Source organism: Orycteropus afer, unplaced genomic scaffold (genome assembly GCF_000298275.1).
Source record: "Orycteropus afer afer isolate SDZICR_OR568_19922 unplaced genomic scaffold, OryAfe1.0 scaffold00032, whole genome shotgun sequence".
NCBI classification, from domain to species: Eukaryota; Metazoa; Chordata; class Mammalia; order Tubulidentata; family Orycteropodidae; genus Orycteropus; species Orycteropus afer.
Genome location: NW_006921619.1, coordinates 8,055,165 through 8,071,995, shown reverse-complemented (window position 1 = coordinate 8,071,995; position 16,831 = coordinate 8,055,165). Strand labels below are relative to the sequence as shown.

The 16,831-nt window shown below is 41.2% G+C and overlaps 1 protein-coding gene across 1 annotated transcript in view; it reads left to right on the top strand.

Annotated features, from left to right (window-relative positions):
- The first annotated feature begins 1,744 nt into the window (after window positions 1–1,744).
- Window positions 1,745–16,831, top strand: part of EHHADH (enoyl-CoA hydratase and 3-hydroxyacyl CoA dehydrogenase) — a 94,752-nt gene continuing 79,665 nt past the window's right edge. The window contains exons 1-3 of the mRNA XM_007935959.2: window positions 1,745–1,818; window positions 9,714–9,817; window positions 14,063–14,235. Coding sequence (XP_007934150.1) covers window positions 1,745–1,818; window positions 9,714–9,817; window positions 14,063–14,235 — 351 coding nt within the window. The remainder of the gene's footprint in view (window positions 1,819–9,713; window positions 9,818–14,062; window positions 14,236–16,831) is intronic.

The following is a 16,831-nucleotide window of genomic DNA, read 5'->3' as shown; positions in this document are numbered from 1 at the left end:
TGGTCCCTTCTGACAACATGACCAAAGTAGGTGAGATGAAGTCTAGCTATTCTCACTTCCAAGGAGCATTCCGGCTGCACTACATTCCAGAACAGATTTGTTAGTTCTTCTAGCAGTCCATGGAACTCTCAGTATTCTTTGCCAACACTACAACTCAAAAGCATCAATTCTTCTTCAGTCTTCCTTGTTTATTGTCCAACTCTCACATGCATATGAGGCAATTGAAAATTCCAAGTCTTGGGTTAGCCGCACCTTAGTCTTCCAGGACACATCTTTGCTCTTCAGTACTTGATAGAAGTCTTTTGCAGCAGATTTGCCCAATACAGTACCTTGTCTGATGTCTTGACTGCTGCTTCCATTGGTGTTGATTGTAGAACCAAGTAACATGAAGCCTTTGACAATTTCAGTCTTTTTTCCATTTATCATAATGCTGCTTATTGGTCCAGTTGTGAGGATTTTTGTTTTCTTTATATTGAGGTGCAATCCATACAGCAGACTGTAGTCTTTAATCTTCATGAGTAAGTGCTTCAAGTCATCCTCACTTTCAGCAAGCAAAGTTGTGTTGTCTGCATATCACAGGTTTTACTTCCAAAGAGGTAAAAGAATATGAAAATAATCCTTGATCGTAGTTAAAAATTGTGAAACATTAGGGAACAAAACTATGCATTTTTTTTTCCCCTCTGAAACTTTCAGTGCCTTCTGATCACTTGATGGACTGTGAGAACTACCAGTGGCTAATCACACCTAGTGAAACCTTGTCCTAACTTTTGAAGGGAAATGATTAAGTCTCTTTATTTTTACAGTCTACAGTCTACATTTAGAATGCAGTAAAATGCTCAGTTTATGAATGAGTGAATGAATTAAGAATTAGAAATCAGTCCTTTGGAATGTCACACTTAAAAAGCAGACAGATTGGGTAGACAATAAACTTGTAAGTTTCACTACCTTGCCGTGGGAATCTTCAATCAGTGAAACTATTTTAATGGAAATGATCCGGTGATGTTAGTACCACATTCAAATGTGTTATGTGTCTAATGTGTTCCAGGTATGTACCATTCACATAGTTGCCAGGGTGCGAGATATCTATCTTGTTCGGAGGGATTATGAAAACACCAATGAGGGCAACTTGTGAACACAGAATTTTCCTGAGAAGTCAGCCTGTCTGCATCAGGAGGTTGCAAACTCAGACTAGTCTGGAATCCACCCGGTTTTCAGTCTTTGCTCTGCTTAAGGAGCTCTGGTGGCGCAGTGCCTAAGGCATTTGACTGCTAACCAGAAAGTTGGTGGTTCAAACCCACCAGCCACTCCGCGGAGGGAAGATGGGGCAATCTGCTTCTATAAAGATTCACCGCCTTGGAAACGCAATGGGGGTCGCTATGAGTCAGAATCCACTCCAAGATTGTGGGTTTGGTTTGTTTTTCTGCTCTGCTTTGTGATGGCAGGAATATGAGAGCAGAATGGGCATCAGTAATCGGAGAGAGAGAGAGAGATTCCAAGCGTTTATGGAGCCCTCCTCTTCCTAGTGCGGTGTTTGGGGTCTGGAGAAAGAAAAAGCCTGGGTCGGAAGATGGGGTTCCGAAGTCCGCACGCAGTCTAGCAGCTGTGGGCGGCGCGGGCGTTCGGGGGCGGTGCCCGGCTCTCATTGGCCCAGCGGGCGTGCCCCCTCACCCAGTGGCTCCGCGCGCCTGGGAAAGTGGCTTTGCCCGGCGCTGAGAGCAGAGGCGACTTTGTCCACCGAGAAAACATGGCGGAGTATACGCGGGTGCGGAACTTTCTGGCACTGATTCGCCTCCGAAACCCTCCTTTCAACGTGATCAGGTAACAGGCCCAGTAGCTTCCAGCCAGGGCAACCGTAGCCTCACCCGCACGCCTGCTCCTCAGGCTTTGCTTCTCCCCTGTTGGTTTAGACCGAGAAAGAAACTGACACAGATTGAACACCTGGTATATAGGCTAGGGTATCTTTACAGCGGTTAGTTCGGTTAATCTTCGCAGAGAACTCTCGTCTCCGTTTTGCTGATAAAGAAACTGAAGTTGAGGCATATGGCTACTAAGAGGGAGATCTGGACTCGAACTGGGTCCGTCGATGCCACGTTCGTGCTAGACACTTCTGCTTGCTTGGAACTTTGGTTTTCAGGAGTAGTTTCTATTCCAAACGTCTGATTAGTACAATCCTGGACCTTCACCCCTCACTCCCCAACGCGAAATCCAGGCTGCCCTTAAACGCAAAACTAAGGGCTTTAGAAATGGGAAGATGAAGTAGTTTCACACAGTGCGCCTTGAGTCAGAATCTGACTAGACCGGCAACTAACAAGCCCCCCCCCCACCTCCGTTAATGCCAAGACAACGAGCAAAGGAGAATAGTGCTCAGAAATGCAAGTTATTTCTCCCGATCAGTTGTCAGAATAAACCTATGAAATGACATTTTCTGAAAAGCTACTGTGCAGTTTATCTTCTATTTCCTTCAACTGAATTTTTTATCCTATTTTCATCAGATTTGATTTTACCTTTAATGTTAATATTATAGTCCATATTTTAATGTGAATTCTTGCATATAATAATACAAAAAAATTGCAGGAATAGGATCACACAAGGATGATCGACGTACTGGATTGAAAAGAGCAGAATGCCAAATTTCTTGCTTTTGATGAAGAAGCTAAGTAATATGATTAAATGTCAGTTTTGTATTTGTCTGTATTATGATTAGGATTACAAGATAAAACTCTGCCACAGGTCTGCTCATAATGGGATTATGAGCTTGTCAAGAATTTGGAAAAAGAAGTTGCATAGTCTAATACCCATGCCTAGAAAGATTTTCTGTTAACTATTTAAAATATTTCTGGTACTTACCTGCCCCTTTCTCCTTTCCAGGAGCTCTGGTGGTGCTGTGGTTAAGGCATTGGGCTGCTAACCAAAAGGTTGGTGGTGCAAACCCACTAGCTGCTCCTCAGAAGAAAGTTGAGGCAAAGATTTAAAAATCTGCTTCTGTGAAGATTTACAGCATTGGAAACCCTATGAGGGGAGGGGTCGCTATGAGTGGGAATCAATTCAATGGCAGTGGGTTTGGTTTGGGTTTTTCATCTCCCCTTTCCAGGAGAAATGTTAAATATTTTACTTTTGGCCTTTGGCATAATAAATGTTTCATGAAAACAAAAATTTATATTATCTGTTATACATCACGTACTACAACTCCTTTAGTCTATTATTTTCCAATCGTAAATTTTTCATACTTCTTTGAATCTCCTAAGTACCAAAAATTGTTCCTAAAAGCGGAAATCCCAAATCCGATCCAGTAAAAAGACTAGGCAGAGTTTAATGCTTCTATATATGTTTCTGAAACATAAGCTTTTTAAATCCTCTGTCCTGCTCTTCCAGTTCCATAACACATTATTTCAGTATTTGCAGGCTTTACACCACAAAGGCTGGTTGAACTGACATTCCAGGGTAGCTGTCTCCTTTGACACTGCAAGCGAAGCTGCTTTAATCTTTGGATGGCACTATCTCAGCATGTGACTTCCAGAACTCCGTGGCAGGGGAAGAGGAAATGGAGCACCATGCACAAAACCAAAGTCCTTACAGTGGAGTTGGTTTTCACTCTTGGCTGCCCCCTATGTGTTGGAGTAGAGCTGTGCGGATTTCTCAGAAGTAGATCACTAGCCTTTTCTCCGAGATGCCCCTGGGTGGACTCACCTCCAAACTTTCATTTAGCAGCTAAGCATGTTAACCATTTGTACCACCCAGAGACTGCTAGAGAACCATACCCAACCCCCAAAAATCCATTGCCGTGGAGTCAATTCTGATTCATAGCAACCCTATAGCACAGTAGTACTGCCCCACAACATCCAAGGTTGTAAATCTTTACAGAATCAGACTGCCACATCCTTTCCCCATGGAGCGACTAGTGGGTTAGAATCCCTGACTTTTGGTTAGCAGCTTAGCGCTTTAACCAATGTACCACCAGGGCTCCTTAGAGCACCTCACACCAATTCTTAAATGGTTAACCCTGAAATGACACATACCACTTCTACTTGTAGTTTGTTGATCAGAACAGTTAAAGAGGCTGGGAAATTTAGGGGAGCATATTTGGTGAACAGTATGCATTTCTGCCGTAGGGGGTTCTGTGTTTGTCTCCCTCCTTCTCTTCCTTCTTTTTCTTCCTAGTTCTAATTTTATGTGGGAAGTTATCTCTTCCTAGCTCAAGAGAGATTTTTATTTGAATGTTTTATTGACCCAAACAAATAATTTCAAATCTTCTTTGCTGGTTTGGCCAGCCAAGTCTTAAAGAGATCAGCACTAACCCGCTTTACAAGTGTACACACCTCTGATTACTAGGCTTGTCTCGCAGAGCTGTGGCTTTCACACTTTTTTAACTAATCCACACAGTAACCTATATTTTACATAACAACTCAGGACATACGTACATACATACAAACACTTAACTAAAACCGAAGTTTTGTGAAACAAAACTTACCCTTATATGTTACACAGTTTGATACAGTTTATTCTCTTTTTTCTCTCTTATTTTTAATGCTGGTCACAGGCTACATACTTGATGTGGTGACCTTCATTTAAAAAACAAAACAGTTTCTAAGAAGCATTACAGGTGTACTTTTTCCAAGACAGATTGTTTGTTCTTTTGGCAGTCTATGGTATATTCGGAGCTCTGGTAGCATAGTGCCTAAGGTACTTGACTGCTAACCAGAAGGCTGGCAGTTCAAACCCACCAGCCACTCCTTGGAAGGAAGGTTGGGCAATCTACTTCCATAGTGATACTGCCTCGGAAACCCAAGGAGGGATCGCTATGAGTCGGGGTGACTCGATGGCACACAACAACAACAACATGGTATATTCAGTATTCTTTGCCAACACCGTAACTCAATTTGAGTAGTTTCTAATAATCTCTAATATTAATAATAATCTAAAATATCTAATATTAGGTAGTATCTAATAATCATATGAAAGTTCTTGCTCCTGCATTTGAAGGGAAAATACCAGGTCTTTCTTTTCCCCTGTCTTTTTTGGGCCAATCTCTTTGCCCTGTTGTCTTACTCCCATCCCCTCCCTACTTCTTGGAAATTTATTGTCATAAAATATCTCCACTTTCTTATGCACGTTATGTTAGCCCTATGTTAAAAAAATAAATGAATAAATTTGACTTATTAACCACCTTAAAAATAAAAAAATAAAAAACAAACCGTATCCAAAAAAAGATCTCCTGTGTTCAAAGAAACTAAACAGTTTTGGCCACAGTACATGTGAAATGTTACCTTCACTCCAAACTCCAGTTCTCCATACCTGACAGTATTGAGGGAAGAAAGTAAGTCCTTAACCCTTGTGATCTTTACTTTGCTACAAGGTTGTGGTCCCTTTTAGTGACTTGAATCTAATAAAGCCATATCAATTACAGCTATTTTTGTTTTCATTCTCTTTTTGATTTTTGGAAAATTAACAAGAAAATAAGAAATGAAAGAGTAGGGGTTGGAAATGTGAGTGATCAACATAGTGGAATTGAGGAAGAGGAAGACATAGAGAGGTACATGGGAGGTATAGAACACAAAGATGAACCCTTTTGTACATACAGTACTACGTTTTCAGTGAAAGCAAGCATGGATAAATGGGTGTATAGATGGGTGGAAAGGCTGAACTATTATTAGGTATGTCTATGCGGTGGGGGGGGAGTAGTGTGCCCAAGACCATGTATTGGGTTGGCAGACTGTGTTACTACAAGTGTATTGGTATGTTCTGTAAGAATTCCCAGGTATATAGTAGAGCTGACAAGAGACAAGGTTGTAGTCACTTCTTGGCCACAGCCATCTACCCAGAGGGAGTGAGTAATTGGACCTGTGGACTTGGAACCATGGTTGCAGGGGACATCAAGCTCAATTGGCATAACATACTACACAAAACATTGTTCCACATCCTACTTTGGCGAATAGCAACTGGGATCTTAAAAGCTTGCAGTGTCCATCTAGATGCAATGGGTCACTCCTCGTCCAGAGCAAAGAAGGATGAGGAAAACTAAAGATTCATGGAAACAATTAGTCAAAGTGACTGGTACACCATGCGATCCTCAGCCTATATGACTATGAGACCAGAACTAGATGGTGCCTGGCTACCTCTGTCAATCACTCGGAGAGGGATCTCTATAGGAGATCCTGGATAGAGTGGGAGAATAATGTGGAACAAAACTCAAAATCATTAAAAAAAAAAAAAAGGACCAAGTTTGCTGGTCTGATAGAGCCTGATGGAACCACTGAGACTATGGCCTCTAGCTGCCCTTCAGCTCTGGAATTGAACCCACTCCTGTGGTTTCCAGCCAAACAAAAGACAGGCGTATGAGGTGAACATTTACACTAGGTGGATATACTCCTTGGAGAGAACAATCATGGGAGAATAGAAAGGCTGTGTATGCACAGGGAGACAGCTAGGGGTGGGGGGCAGAAGTGCATGGGAGGGAACAGGGAAGAGGAAACTATGGGGACAAGTGGGAGGGGAGCTGTTTGCATTGTGGTAAATTGTAGTCAATGCCATAAAACAAAGTGTATGTGAACTGCTGTATGGAAAGTGAATTTGCTCTGTAAACTTTCCCCCAAATCACGAGAGAAGAAAAAAAGAATATAACTATCCCAAGGTAGGAGAAAAAAAAAAAAGAGTAGAGGTTGGTTAAAATGGAAAAAGCCAATCTTTTCTTCAAAGTGGCACCAGTTGAACTAGTTTTGCAACACCATTTATTTACCTAGAAGGAACTATTTGCCTTTTGGACTTGTCAGTAATATGTAATGATTCAGAGTCTGTTTTTCAAATAGCAGCTGATTAACCAGTTGAAGGTAAAAGGTCTTGTTTGGGTTCATGTAAGTTAAATAGTAGAAGGTAATTAGGTCAAAGGGAATTATCATGTGCAAGGGTTGTTGTTGTTATTATGTGCTGTCGAGTCAGACCCAACTCATAGCGACTCCTCCTCGGATTTCCGAGGCAGTATCACTACAGAAGTAGATTGCCCAACCATCCTTCTGAGGAGTGGCTGGGGGATTTGAACCGCCAGCCTTCTGGTTAGCAGTCAAGTGCCTTAGACACTACGCTACCAGAGCTCCCATGCAAGGGTAGGTATCTCCTTTATTCTCTGAGATTTTAACCAGGGCTTCAAACCGATTTTTCAGTCATGGTTAGGAAACTGGAATGGACCTGAATTTGTAAAATGTGAGTAAACTGGCACAATAACTGGAAGGGGAAAATTATGAATCAATGCTCTGTTAGAAACTTAATCTCTCTCTTAGAAAGCAAGGTCAGAGTGCGTTTTGTATAGCAATCAAATCTCTTTACAAACACAGTCAGAAGCAATGGTGCCCCAGTCAGTGCCCCACTCAAAGATGCAACTGAATGTGTGTCATTCTCCACAGTCCTGGCAATAATCCAGTGTCCTGCATCAGGCTCATGAAAGGGGTCACTAACTCTCTTCTGAGTCTCCCATTCCAGGGCTTCAACCTATAATTTCTCCTGTTCTGGTTGTTTTTCTGCTACACCCAAATTTTCAGAAATTTGAGTCTGTTGTGATTTTGCTTTGTCAGCCATGACTAAACCAGTCTGAACCGGTCTGCAGCCTGGTTTTAGCCCATAACTGATGGTCTGAACTATATGTCTTTTTTAGAAGTTTGTTGTTGCTTGTTTGTTTTGTTTCCATACATCGTCCTCCCCCCCACCCCCCGCCCCAAGTCTTTTGTACTAAAGAAAAGGAGCATTGTTGGTACAATGGTTAAGGGCTTGACTGTTGAGGGTCAATGGTTTGAAACCCCCAGCCTCTGAGGGAGAAAGATATGGCAGTCTGCTTCTATAATCTGTAAAGATTACAGCCTTGGAAACCCTATGGGGCAGTTCCTCTCTGCCCTATACTATGAGTTAGAATTGACTTGATGGCAATGGATTTGAACACTAAAGAGCAGTTTTGTTTTTTTTTTAAATTGTGATTCGGGTGAAAGTTTACAGAGCAAATTCACTTTCCATACAATAGTTCACATATACTTTGTCTTATGACTTTGACTACAATTTACTCCAATATAACAGCTCCCCTCCCACTTCCTCCTGATAGTTACCTCTTGCCTGTGTCCATCCCTCCATGCCCTCCTGCCCCCTGAGCTGTCTCCTTGTGTATCAGCTCTTCTTTCTCCCATGATTGTTATCTCCAGGGTGTATCTGCCTTGGGTGAATGTTCAGCTCATTTGCCTGTCTTTTGTTTGGCTGGAAGCCACAGGTGTGGGTTCACTTCCAGACTCGAAGGGCAGCTAGGGGCCATAGTCTCAGTGGTTCTACCAGGAAGAGATTTTTACCCAGAATATTCAGAATTTTAAATCAAAACAGAATGAAATCTAGTTCTATTATTTTTCTTTTAAGCAGTTACTCACCACTTTTTCTAGATTTTCATCTCTCACCAACTCTTGCTACTTATTGACCCCTGCCTGCTTCATGGCAAATCCTCTTCCTTTGGTCTTTGTGATTTTGTGCTGAATCCCTCTGCTGAGTCTCTCTCATTTCTTAAATAATTGCATAGCCAGAAGTTCTGCCCTCAGCTTTCTTTTCTTTTGTTACATCATTCAGTGGGGGGTTTAGCTGTCTCTTCCATGGATGACTCCCTCATCTACTGACAGATTGGCAAAATCTACTGTATACTCTTTCCCAGACTTGGCCATTAGGTCCTAACTTAGGTAGAAATGATTGGGCTGTCAGTGACAGAAAACTCAAAATAACAGTGAATTAAACAAGAAAAAATGGATCTCTCTCACAGAAATATCCTATAATGAACTGTGGCTCATTTGTCTTTTGTTCTGCCATCCTTAATGCTTCTACCTCTTGGCCCAAGATGGTTGCTCCCAAACTAGCCATCACATCTGTATTCCTGCCAGGAGTCAGAATGAAAGGAAAAGAGAAACACATACTAATCCTTTAAGGACTCCTTTCAAAGTCATATGACAGGTCTGCTTACATCTCCTTGGCCAGGTCTTAGTGTCTTGGATAGACCCTGCAAAAAGCAGCCTGGGAAATGTAGTCTTGTTTTGGGAACCTATGTGTCCAGCTAAGACCCAGGTATTTTCTTACTTTGAAGAAGTGGGGCATGGATATTTGGAGTACCCACCAGTCACTCCTCGGAAGGAAGATTGGGCAATCTACTTTCGTAGTGATAACACCTTGGAAACCCAAGGAGGGGTCACTATGAGTTGGATCTGACTCAATGGCAGTGCATTTTTTAGCAGTCCTTACCACACCTCCTAGACTGTTTCTTTTTCAATTTTCTTATATTTTGCAAATAGGACAAATTTCCTTTATATCTTTATTACAGCATTCATCTTACTATGGCTTACATGATAAATTGTACACATTTTGTTCTCCCTCAGATGTATAAACTTCTTGCACTGTACATAGTAAGTGTGTAATAATATTTTTAAATTGATTAATGCCTATCCTGAGTGAGTGAGGTTAAAGCAGAGTGAAAAATAAGATTTTTTTTTAAAGTAGATTCATTTTACAGCTTAGTGCTTAACTCATAGTAGATGCGTATTGTTTGCTTAACAAATTGATGAAAGCTTTACTGATCAATATTGAAAGTTTTCATTCAGTGTATGTGCATGTTTAATTTTTCATTGTTAAAAAAAGGGAAAAACTGTAAGAAATGGTAGATGTTTAATTCTGATTAATCTGCTTCATGTTATTATTTTTCTTTCTTTTAGTGAGGCTGTAGCCCATGGACTAAAAGAGGGACTGCAGAAAGCTATAGAGGACCCCATGGTAAAAGCCATTGTGATTTGTGGAGCAAATGGCCAATTTTGTGCAGGTAACCAGTGTCTAATCCTCTACTGCTTTCCCTAGAATCCAGCCACAGACTAAGATGATTGATACTGCATTAGCTGTTCCTGTGGGTGATATCTTAGTGTTGTTTTGTTACTGTTAGGTACTGTAGAGTCAGTTCCAACTCATAGCGACCCCATGTGACAGTATTGTTAGGTGCCATCGAATTGGCTCCACCTCATAGCGATGCTATGTACAACAGAACAAAACACTGCCAGGCCTGTGCCAACGTCACAATAGTTGCTATACCTGAGCCCATCGTTGCAGCCACTGTGTCAATCCATCTCATTGAGGGCCTTCCCCTTCTTCGCTGACCCTCCACATTAACCAAGAAAAGAAAAACCAAACTCACTGCCGTTGAGTCGATTGTGACTTGTAGTAACCCCTCCTTGGGTTTCCAAGGTGCTATCTCTATGGAAGTAGATAAAAAAATATATAATTAGACATTCTCATGTGTTTTGAAATTAAATTCATTTATTAATAACATCTGAATCAAAGCAAAAATCATAATGGAATTTAAAAAATAATTTGAACTGAATGATAATAAAAATACATCATAAAAAAACTTGAGGTACCCAGAAAGCAAAACTTAACAGGAAATTTATAGCCTTAAAAGTATATATTCAGAGAAACCACACTCACTGCCATCGAGTTGATTCCAACACATAGGGACCCCGATTAGGTTTCTAACGCTGTAAATCTTTATAAAAGCAGACTGCCTCATCTTTCTTCCATGGAGTACCTGGAGGGTTTGAACCACTGACCTTTTGGTTAGCAGTCAAATGCCTTAACCACTGCACCATGAGAGAATATATATGTTTAGAAAATACTATATATTATAACCAAAACCAAACTCACTGCCGTTGAGTCTGATCCTACTCATAGTGACCCCTCCTCCTTGGGTTTCTGAGGCAGTATCACTACGGAAGTAGATCGCCCAATCTTCCTTCCGAGGAGTGGCTAATGGGTTTGAACCACCAGCCTTCTGGTTAGCAGTCAAATGCCTTAGGCACTATGCTACCAGAGCGCCCATATTATGTATTAGAAAGGAAGAAAGACTGAGACATAATGAACTAAGTAATAGAAGGAAATGGAAAGAAAAAAAAAAAAAGCAATAAAGTATTCCTAAATAGAGTAGTTGTTGTTGTTGTTAGGTCCCATCAAGTTGTCTCCGACTCACAGTGACCTCATGTACAGGAGAACGAAACACTGCCCAGTCCTGTGCCAGCCCCATAATCTTTGCTATACTTGAGCCCATCATTTCAGCCACTGTGTCAATCCATCTCATTGAGGGCCTTCCCATTTTTTGTTGTCCCTCCACTTTGCCAAGCATGATATGCATCTCCAGGGAGCAGTCACTTCTTAGAACATAACCAAAGTAGGTGAGAAAAAGTATGGCCATTCTTGCTTCCAAGGAGCATTCTGGCTACACCTTTTCCAAGACAGACTCGTTAATTCTTTTAGGAGTCCATGGTACTTTCAGCATTCTTCACCAACACCACAGTTCAAAAGCATTGACTATTCTTTGGTCTTCCTTTTTTATTGTCCAGCTCTCACATGCATATGAGGTGATGGAAAGTACCACAGCTTGTGTCAAGTGCACTGTTCTGGTTACCTAGTGCTGCTCTAACAGAAAATAGCACAAATGGGATGGCCTTAGCAAACAGGAGTTTATTCTTACAATTTGGAGCCTTTAAGTCCCAGTTCAAAGTGCCACACTCTAAGGGCTGGGTGAAAGCCCCTCAACCTTGGGCTTCAGCTTTGCCTCCTGCTCCCAGCCCACTGGAGCTAGAGGCTTTTCTTCACTCAGACAGCATCTGGCTGGTGAAACGGACAAGCCCAAGGTTGACAAGTAAAAAGGCACAGTCCCAATGTTACCAAACCACACAGCAGGCCGTTAATTCAAGTCCATTGAAAGTTCCAAGGTTGGCAGAGCATGGCAGGCTGCTGAACAATGACATGGCTACATGCAGGATTCATGTGTGCCATAAGCTAGAGACCATTCCCAAAGCTGTTTCTTATATATGGAGGCAGACCACATACCCAAAGCAGCTACTCAGCTGCTCACAGTAGATTCCACCATGGAGTTGATTACGTCTCATCATGGGGAATACTACATCTAGCTGCCCGGCCACTCAACTAGGCTTAGCTAAGTTGACACGCATACATAACCACCACACGCACCTTAGTCTTCAAAGAAACATCCTTGCTCTTCGGCATTTGAAAGAGGTCCTTTGCGGCAGGTTTGCCCAATGCTATACAACATCTGTTATCCTGACTGCTGCTTCCATTGGTATTGAATGTAGAACCAAGTAATATGAAGTCTTTGACAACTTCAATCTTTTCTCCATTTATCGTGATGCTGCTTTTTGGTTCCATTGTGAAGATTTTTGTTTTCTTTATATTGAGGTGTAATCCATACTGCAGACTGTAGTAGTCTTCAATCTTCATCAGTAAGCATTTCAAGTCTTGCTCACTTTCAGCAAAGTTGTGTTGTCTGCATAATGCAGGTTACTAATGAGTCTTCCTCCAATCCTGATGCCACATTCTTTTTCAAATAGTCCAGCTTCTCTGATTATTTGTTCAGCATACAGTTGAGTAAGTATGATGAAAGGACACAACCCTGACGCACTCCCTTCTTGATTTTAAACCATGCAGTTTTCCCTTGTTCTGTTCAAATGACAGCCTCTTGGTCTACGTACAAGTTCCTCGTGAGCACAATTAAGTGTTCTGGAATTCCCATTCTTCTCAATGTTACCCATAATTTGTTATGATCCACACAATTAAATGCTTTTGCATAGTCAATAGAACACAAGTAAACATCTTTCTTGTATTCTTTGCTTTGAGCCAAGATCCATATGATATCCCTCGTTCCATGTCCTCTTCTGAATCCCGCTTGCATTTCTGGACGTTCTCTGTCAATATATCGCTGTAACTGTTTTTGAATTATCTTCAGTAAGATTTTACTTGTGTGCAATATTAATGCTATTGTTCAATAATTTCCACGTTCTGTGGAATCACCTTTCTTTAGAATGGGTACAAATAATGGATTTCTTCCAGTCAGTTGGCCAGGTAGTCTTCCGAATTTCTTGGCATAGCCAAGTGAGTGCCTCCAGTGCAGCATCTGTTTGTTGAAACATCTCAACGGGTATCCCGTCAATTCCTGGAGCCTTTTTGCCACTTCCTTCAGTGCAGCTTTGACTTTTTCTTTCAATACCATTGGTTCTTGATAATATGCTACCTCCTGAAATGAATGAACATCGACCAGTTCTTTTTGATACAGTGACTCTGTGTATCCTTTCCATCTTCTTTTGTTCCTGCATCATTCAATATATTGCCCATAGAATCTATCAGTATTGCAACTCAAGGCTTAAATTTTTCTTCAGTTCTTTCACTTGAGAAATGCTGAATGTGTTCTTCCCTTTTGGCTTTCTAACTCCATTCCTTTGTACATTTCATTTTAATAATTGACTTTGTCTTCTTGAGCTGCTCTTTGAAATCTTCTGTTTAGCTCTTTTATCTGGTCATTTCTTCCATTGGCTTTAGCTACTCTCTGTTCAAGGGCAAGTTTCAGAGTCTCTCTGACATCCATTTTTGTCTTTTCTTCCTTTCTTGTCTGTTTAATGACCTCTTGCTTTCTTCATGGATGATGTTCTTGATGTCATCCCACAATTTCTCTGGTTTTCAGCCATTGGTGTTCAGTGCAAAAACTGATAGGGGCTGATTCAATCTTAGAATAATGATCTTTGGAGGAGAATCCCTGTTCCCCTTCTCTGAACTTCTACATTTTTCTATAGAGAGAGTGACAACCTATCATTTGGAAAGACTGCCATTCTAAGAGTACAGGATTTCTGATAAAGATTTGAGGACTTTCTCTCATATATTTGTACATTTCCAGGCTACTGTTTCCTTTACTGTCTCCATCCAAAGAAGGAAACGTTTCATGAGCTCAGAGAGGCCTGAAGCTCCCTTAAGCATTATCATTGTTTAGGAAACAGTGAGTCTGTGTTAACAATGATGGAAAATTTGGCAACTGATGTTAGTGATGATTGTACAACATAATTCATGTAATTAGTGTCCTTGACTTGTACATGTGAAAAATGTTGAATTGTCAAATGTATTATCTGTATTGCACAGCAACAACAACAAAGAGTCACCTGGTACCTTATTGTTGTGTAACAAAGCCCAAGTCTTTCTGAACCTTCTTTTTTCCTTGTCTTTGTGTCCTTAGGTGCTGATATCCACAAGTTCAGTGCTCCCAGGTCCTCTGTCTTCTCATTGGGATCCTTAGTAGATGATATACAAAGAAGTGAGAAACCTGTGGTTGCGGCTATCCAGGGCGTGGCTTTAGGAGGGGGACTAGAGCTGGCCCTGGGCTGTCACTATAGGATTGCCCATGAAGAGGTAACAGCTGAGGCTTGTGGGACTTGATGTGTGAGACTTTTCTCTAGGGTGAGCTGTAAATGTAGTCATAGCATCGGGGTGATAATTTGTGAATGGTTAGTTTACTGATTGACAACTCTTGGGTATCTCCAATGCTGGTCTTTGCCTGGTATGTACCAGTACAGTGGTATGGGTCATTAAAATGGTGAAATACTACTATGAGCCCCTGACTGTCCTTTTGCTTCCTCCTACCCTATCCTCTGGACCTTTCCATGACCTACCAACTAAAGGAGAACTACTGGGTCAATAGAGGGCCTCCAGGACTGTGTTATAGTACTGTGGCCCATGTTATGTTTCACTGAGCCATGAATTACTAGTAAACCAAAAAAAGCCAAATTCACTGCCATCGAGTTGATTCCAACTTGTAGTGACCTGCTTTGGGTTTTCGAGGCAGTAAATCTTTATGGGAGTAGACTACCCACTCTTCCTTCTGTGGAGTGGCTGGTGGGTTTGAATCTCCAATCTTCTGCTTAGCAGTCAAATGTCTTAAGCACTACACCACCAGAGCTCCTTGACTACGAGACATTAAATATTTTGACGTCAACCCCTGTATATACATACTTTTTAAAATTCTCATTTCTTACTTCAGAGAGTACCTAAGAAGGCAAATTCCTTTTGGAAAACAGTACAGAATTAGTGAATGCATTTATTTCTGGAAATAGATTTAATTCAGGCTACTGTTGTTGTGAGGCACTATCAAGTCGGTTCAAAATCGTAGCAACCCCGTGTACAACAAAGCGAAACACTGCTTGGTCCTGCGCCATCCTCACTACCACTGCTGCTCGATCCCATTGTTGCAGCCACCGTGTCAGTCCATCTCATTGTGAGTCTTCCTCTATTATGCTAACCTTCTGCTTGACCAAGCATGATGTCCTTCTCCAGGGACTGGTCCCTCCTGATGACACGTTGAAAGTACATGCGACGAAGTCTCACCATCATCATTTCTAAAGAACGTTCTGGCTGTGTTTCTTCCAAGATTTGTTCATTCTTCTGGCAATCCGTGCTGTATTTAATATTCTTTTGCCAACACCATAATTCAAATACACCAGTTCTTCTTTGGTCTTCTGTATTCATTATCCTGCTTTTGCTTACATATGAGGTGATTGATTTGGGCTTTTAGGTATACATAATAAAGTCTGTGATACCAGTGTTAAAAAAGTAACATTTTTATAAGTAATATTTTTTCAAATATATCAAAATAATACTCATCATTGTAATAGACTAGAAAATATAGGGAAGTATAAAGATCTATAAAATCACCGTAAATTCACAATTCAGAAATAATCAGTATTAGCATTTTATTCTTTTTCCTTCTGAGAAGCACTGGTAGTTCAGGGGTAGAATTCTCACCTGCCATTCAAGAGACCCAGGTTTGATTCCTGGCCAATGAACCTCATATACAGCCACCACCTATCTGTCAGTGGAGGCTGGAGAGTTGCTATGATACTGAACAGATTCAGTGAGGCTTGTGGAATAAGATGTACTCGGAAGAATGGTCTAGTGATCAATTTTCAAAAAGCAACCAATGAAAACTCTATGATCACAGTGGTCCAATTTGCAACTGATCATGGGGGTGGTAGGTTCTATTTTGTATGGGGTTGCCATGAGTAGGGGGTTGACATAGCAATTCACAGCACTAACAACAGAACTCCTTCTCTCTTCTTCCTATGTAATTCTTTTTTATAGTCTTTTCCCCCTAGCAATCTTTTTTAAAAACCTGTACTTGGGATTTTACTATATGTAGTTTGTACTCTTTTTAGACTGATATTATATTAAACCCAGAATTAAATGTTCTTTATCCATTCTCTCAGTGTCTGCCCTTGAGTTGCTGTGCTTATTCCCATGACATTTACTGATAAAAATTTAATTCTGCATTTTGCTCTTTTTTTTTTTTTTCTTATATGTCTTATGTCTTTTTGTTTCCTCAGTTCTCCATTACCGCCTTCATATGTGTTAAATAGGTATTTTCTGGTGTACTCTTAATTCCTATGTTGTGTCTTTTTAAAATATATTTTTGAGGTGTTTTCTTAGTGGTAGCCCTGGAAATTACAATCAGTATCTTCATTTAGCAATATCTTTATCAATATCAATATCAATGTCAATATCAATATCAATATCAATATCTTTCATTCAGCCGCAGGGATCCAGGTGCGGAGAGGGAAATCAGGCATGCCCAAAGCAGCAGTGAGGGAGAGCAGGAAAAACGGGATTAAAAGCCAGGAACTTGGACAGAGGATCAGTCAGCCACAGGGATCCAGGTGAGAAGAGGGAACTCAGGAACGCCCAAAGCAGTAGGGTGGGAGAGCAGGAGAAAGGGGATAAAAAAGCCAGGAACCTGGACAGAGGAGCAGTCAGCTGCAGGGATCCAGGTAAGGAGAGGAACTTAGGCACGCCCAAAGCAGCAGGGCGGGAGAGTGGGAGAAAGGGGATTAAAAGGCCTAGAAATCTGGACACAGGAGGAGTCAGCTGCAGGGACCCAGGTAAAGGTGGTATGAGAGGTTTCCAACAGGGAGGCAAACTTGTCTGTCGGTTTGTCCTACCATGGTGATGTGTTGAT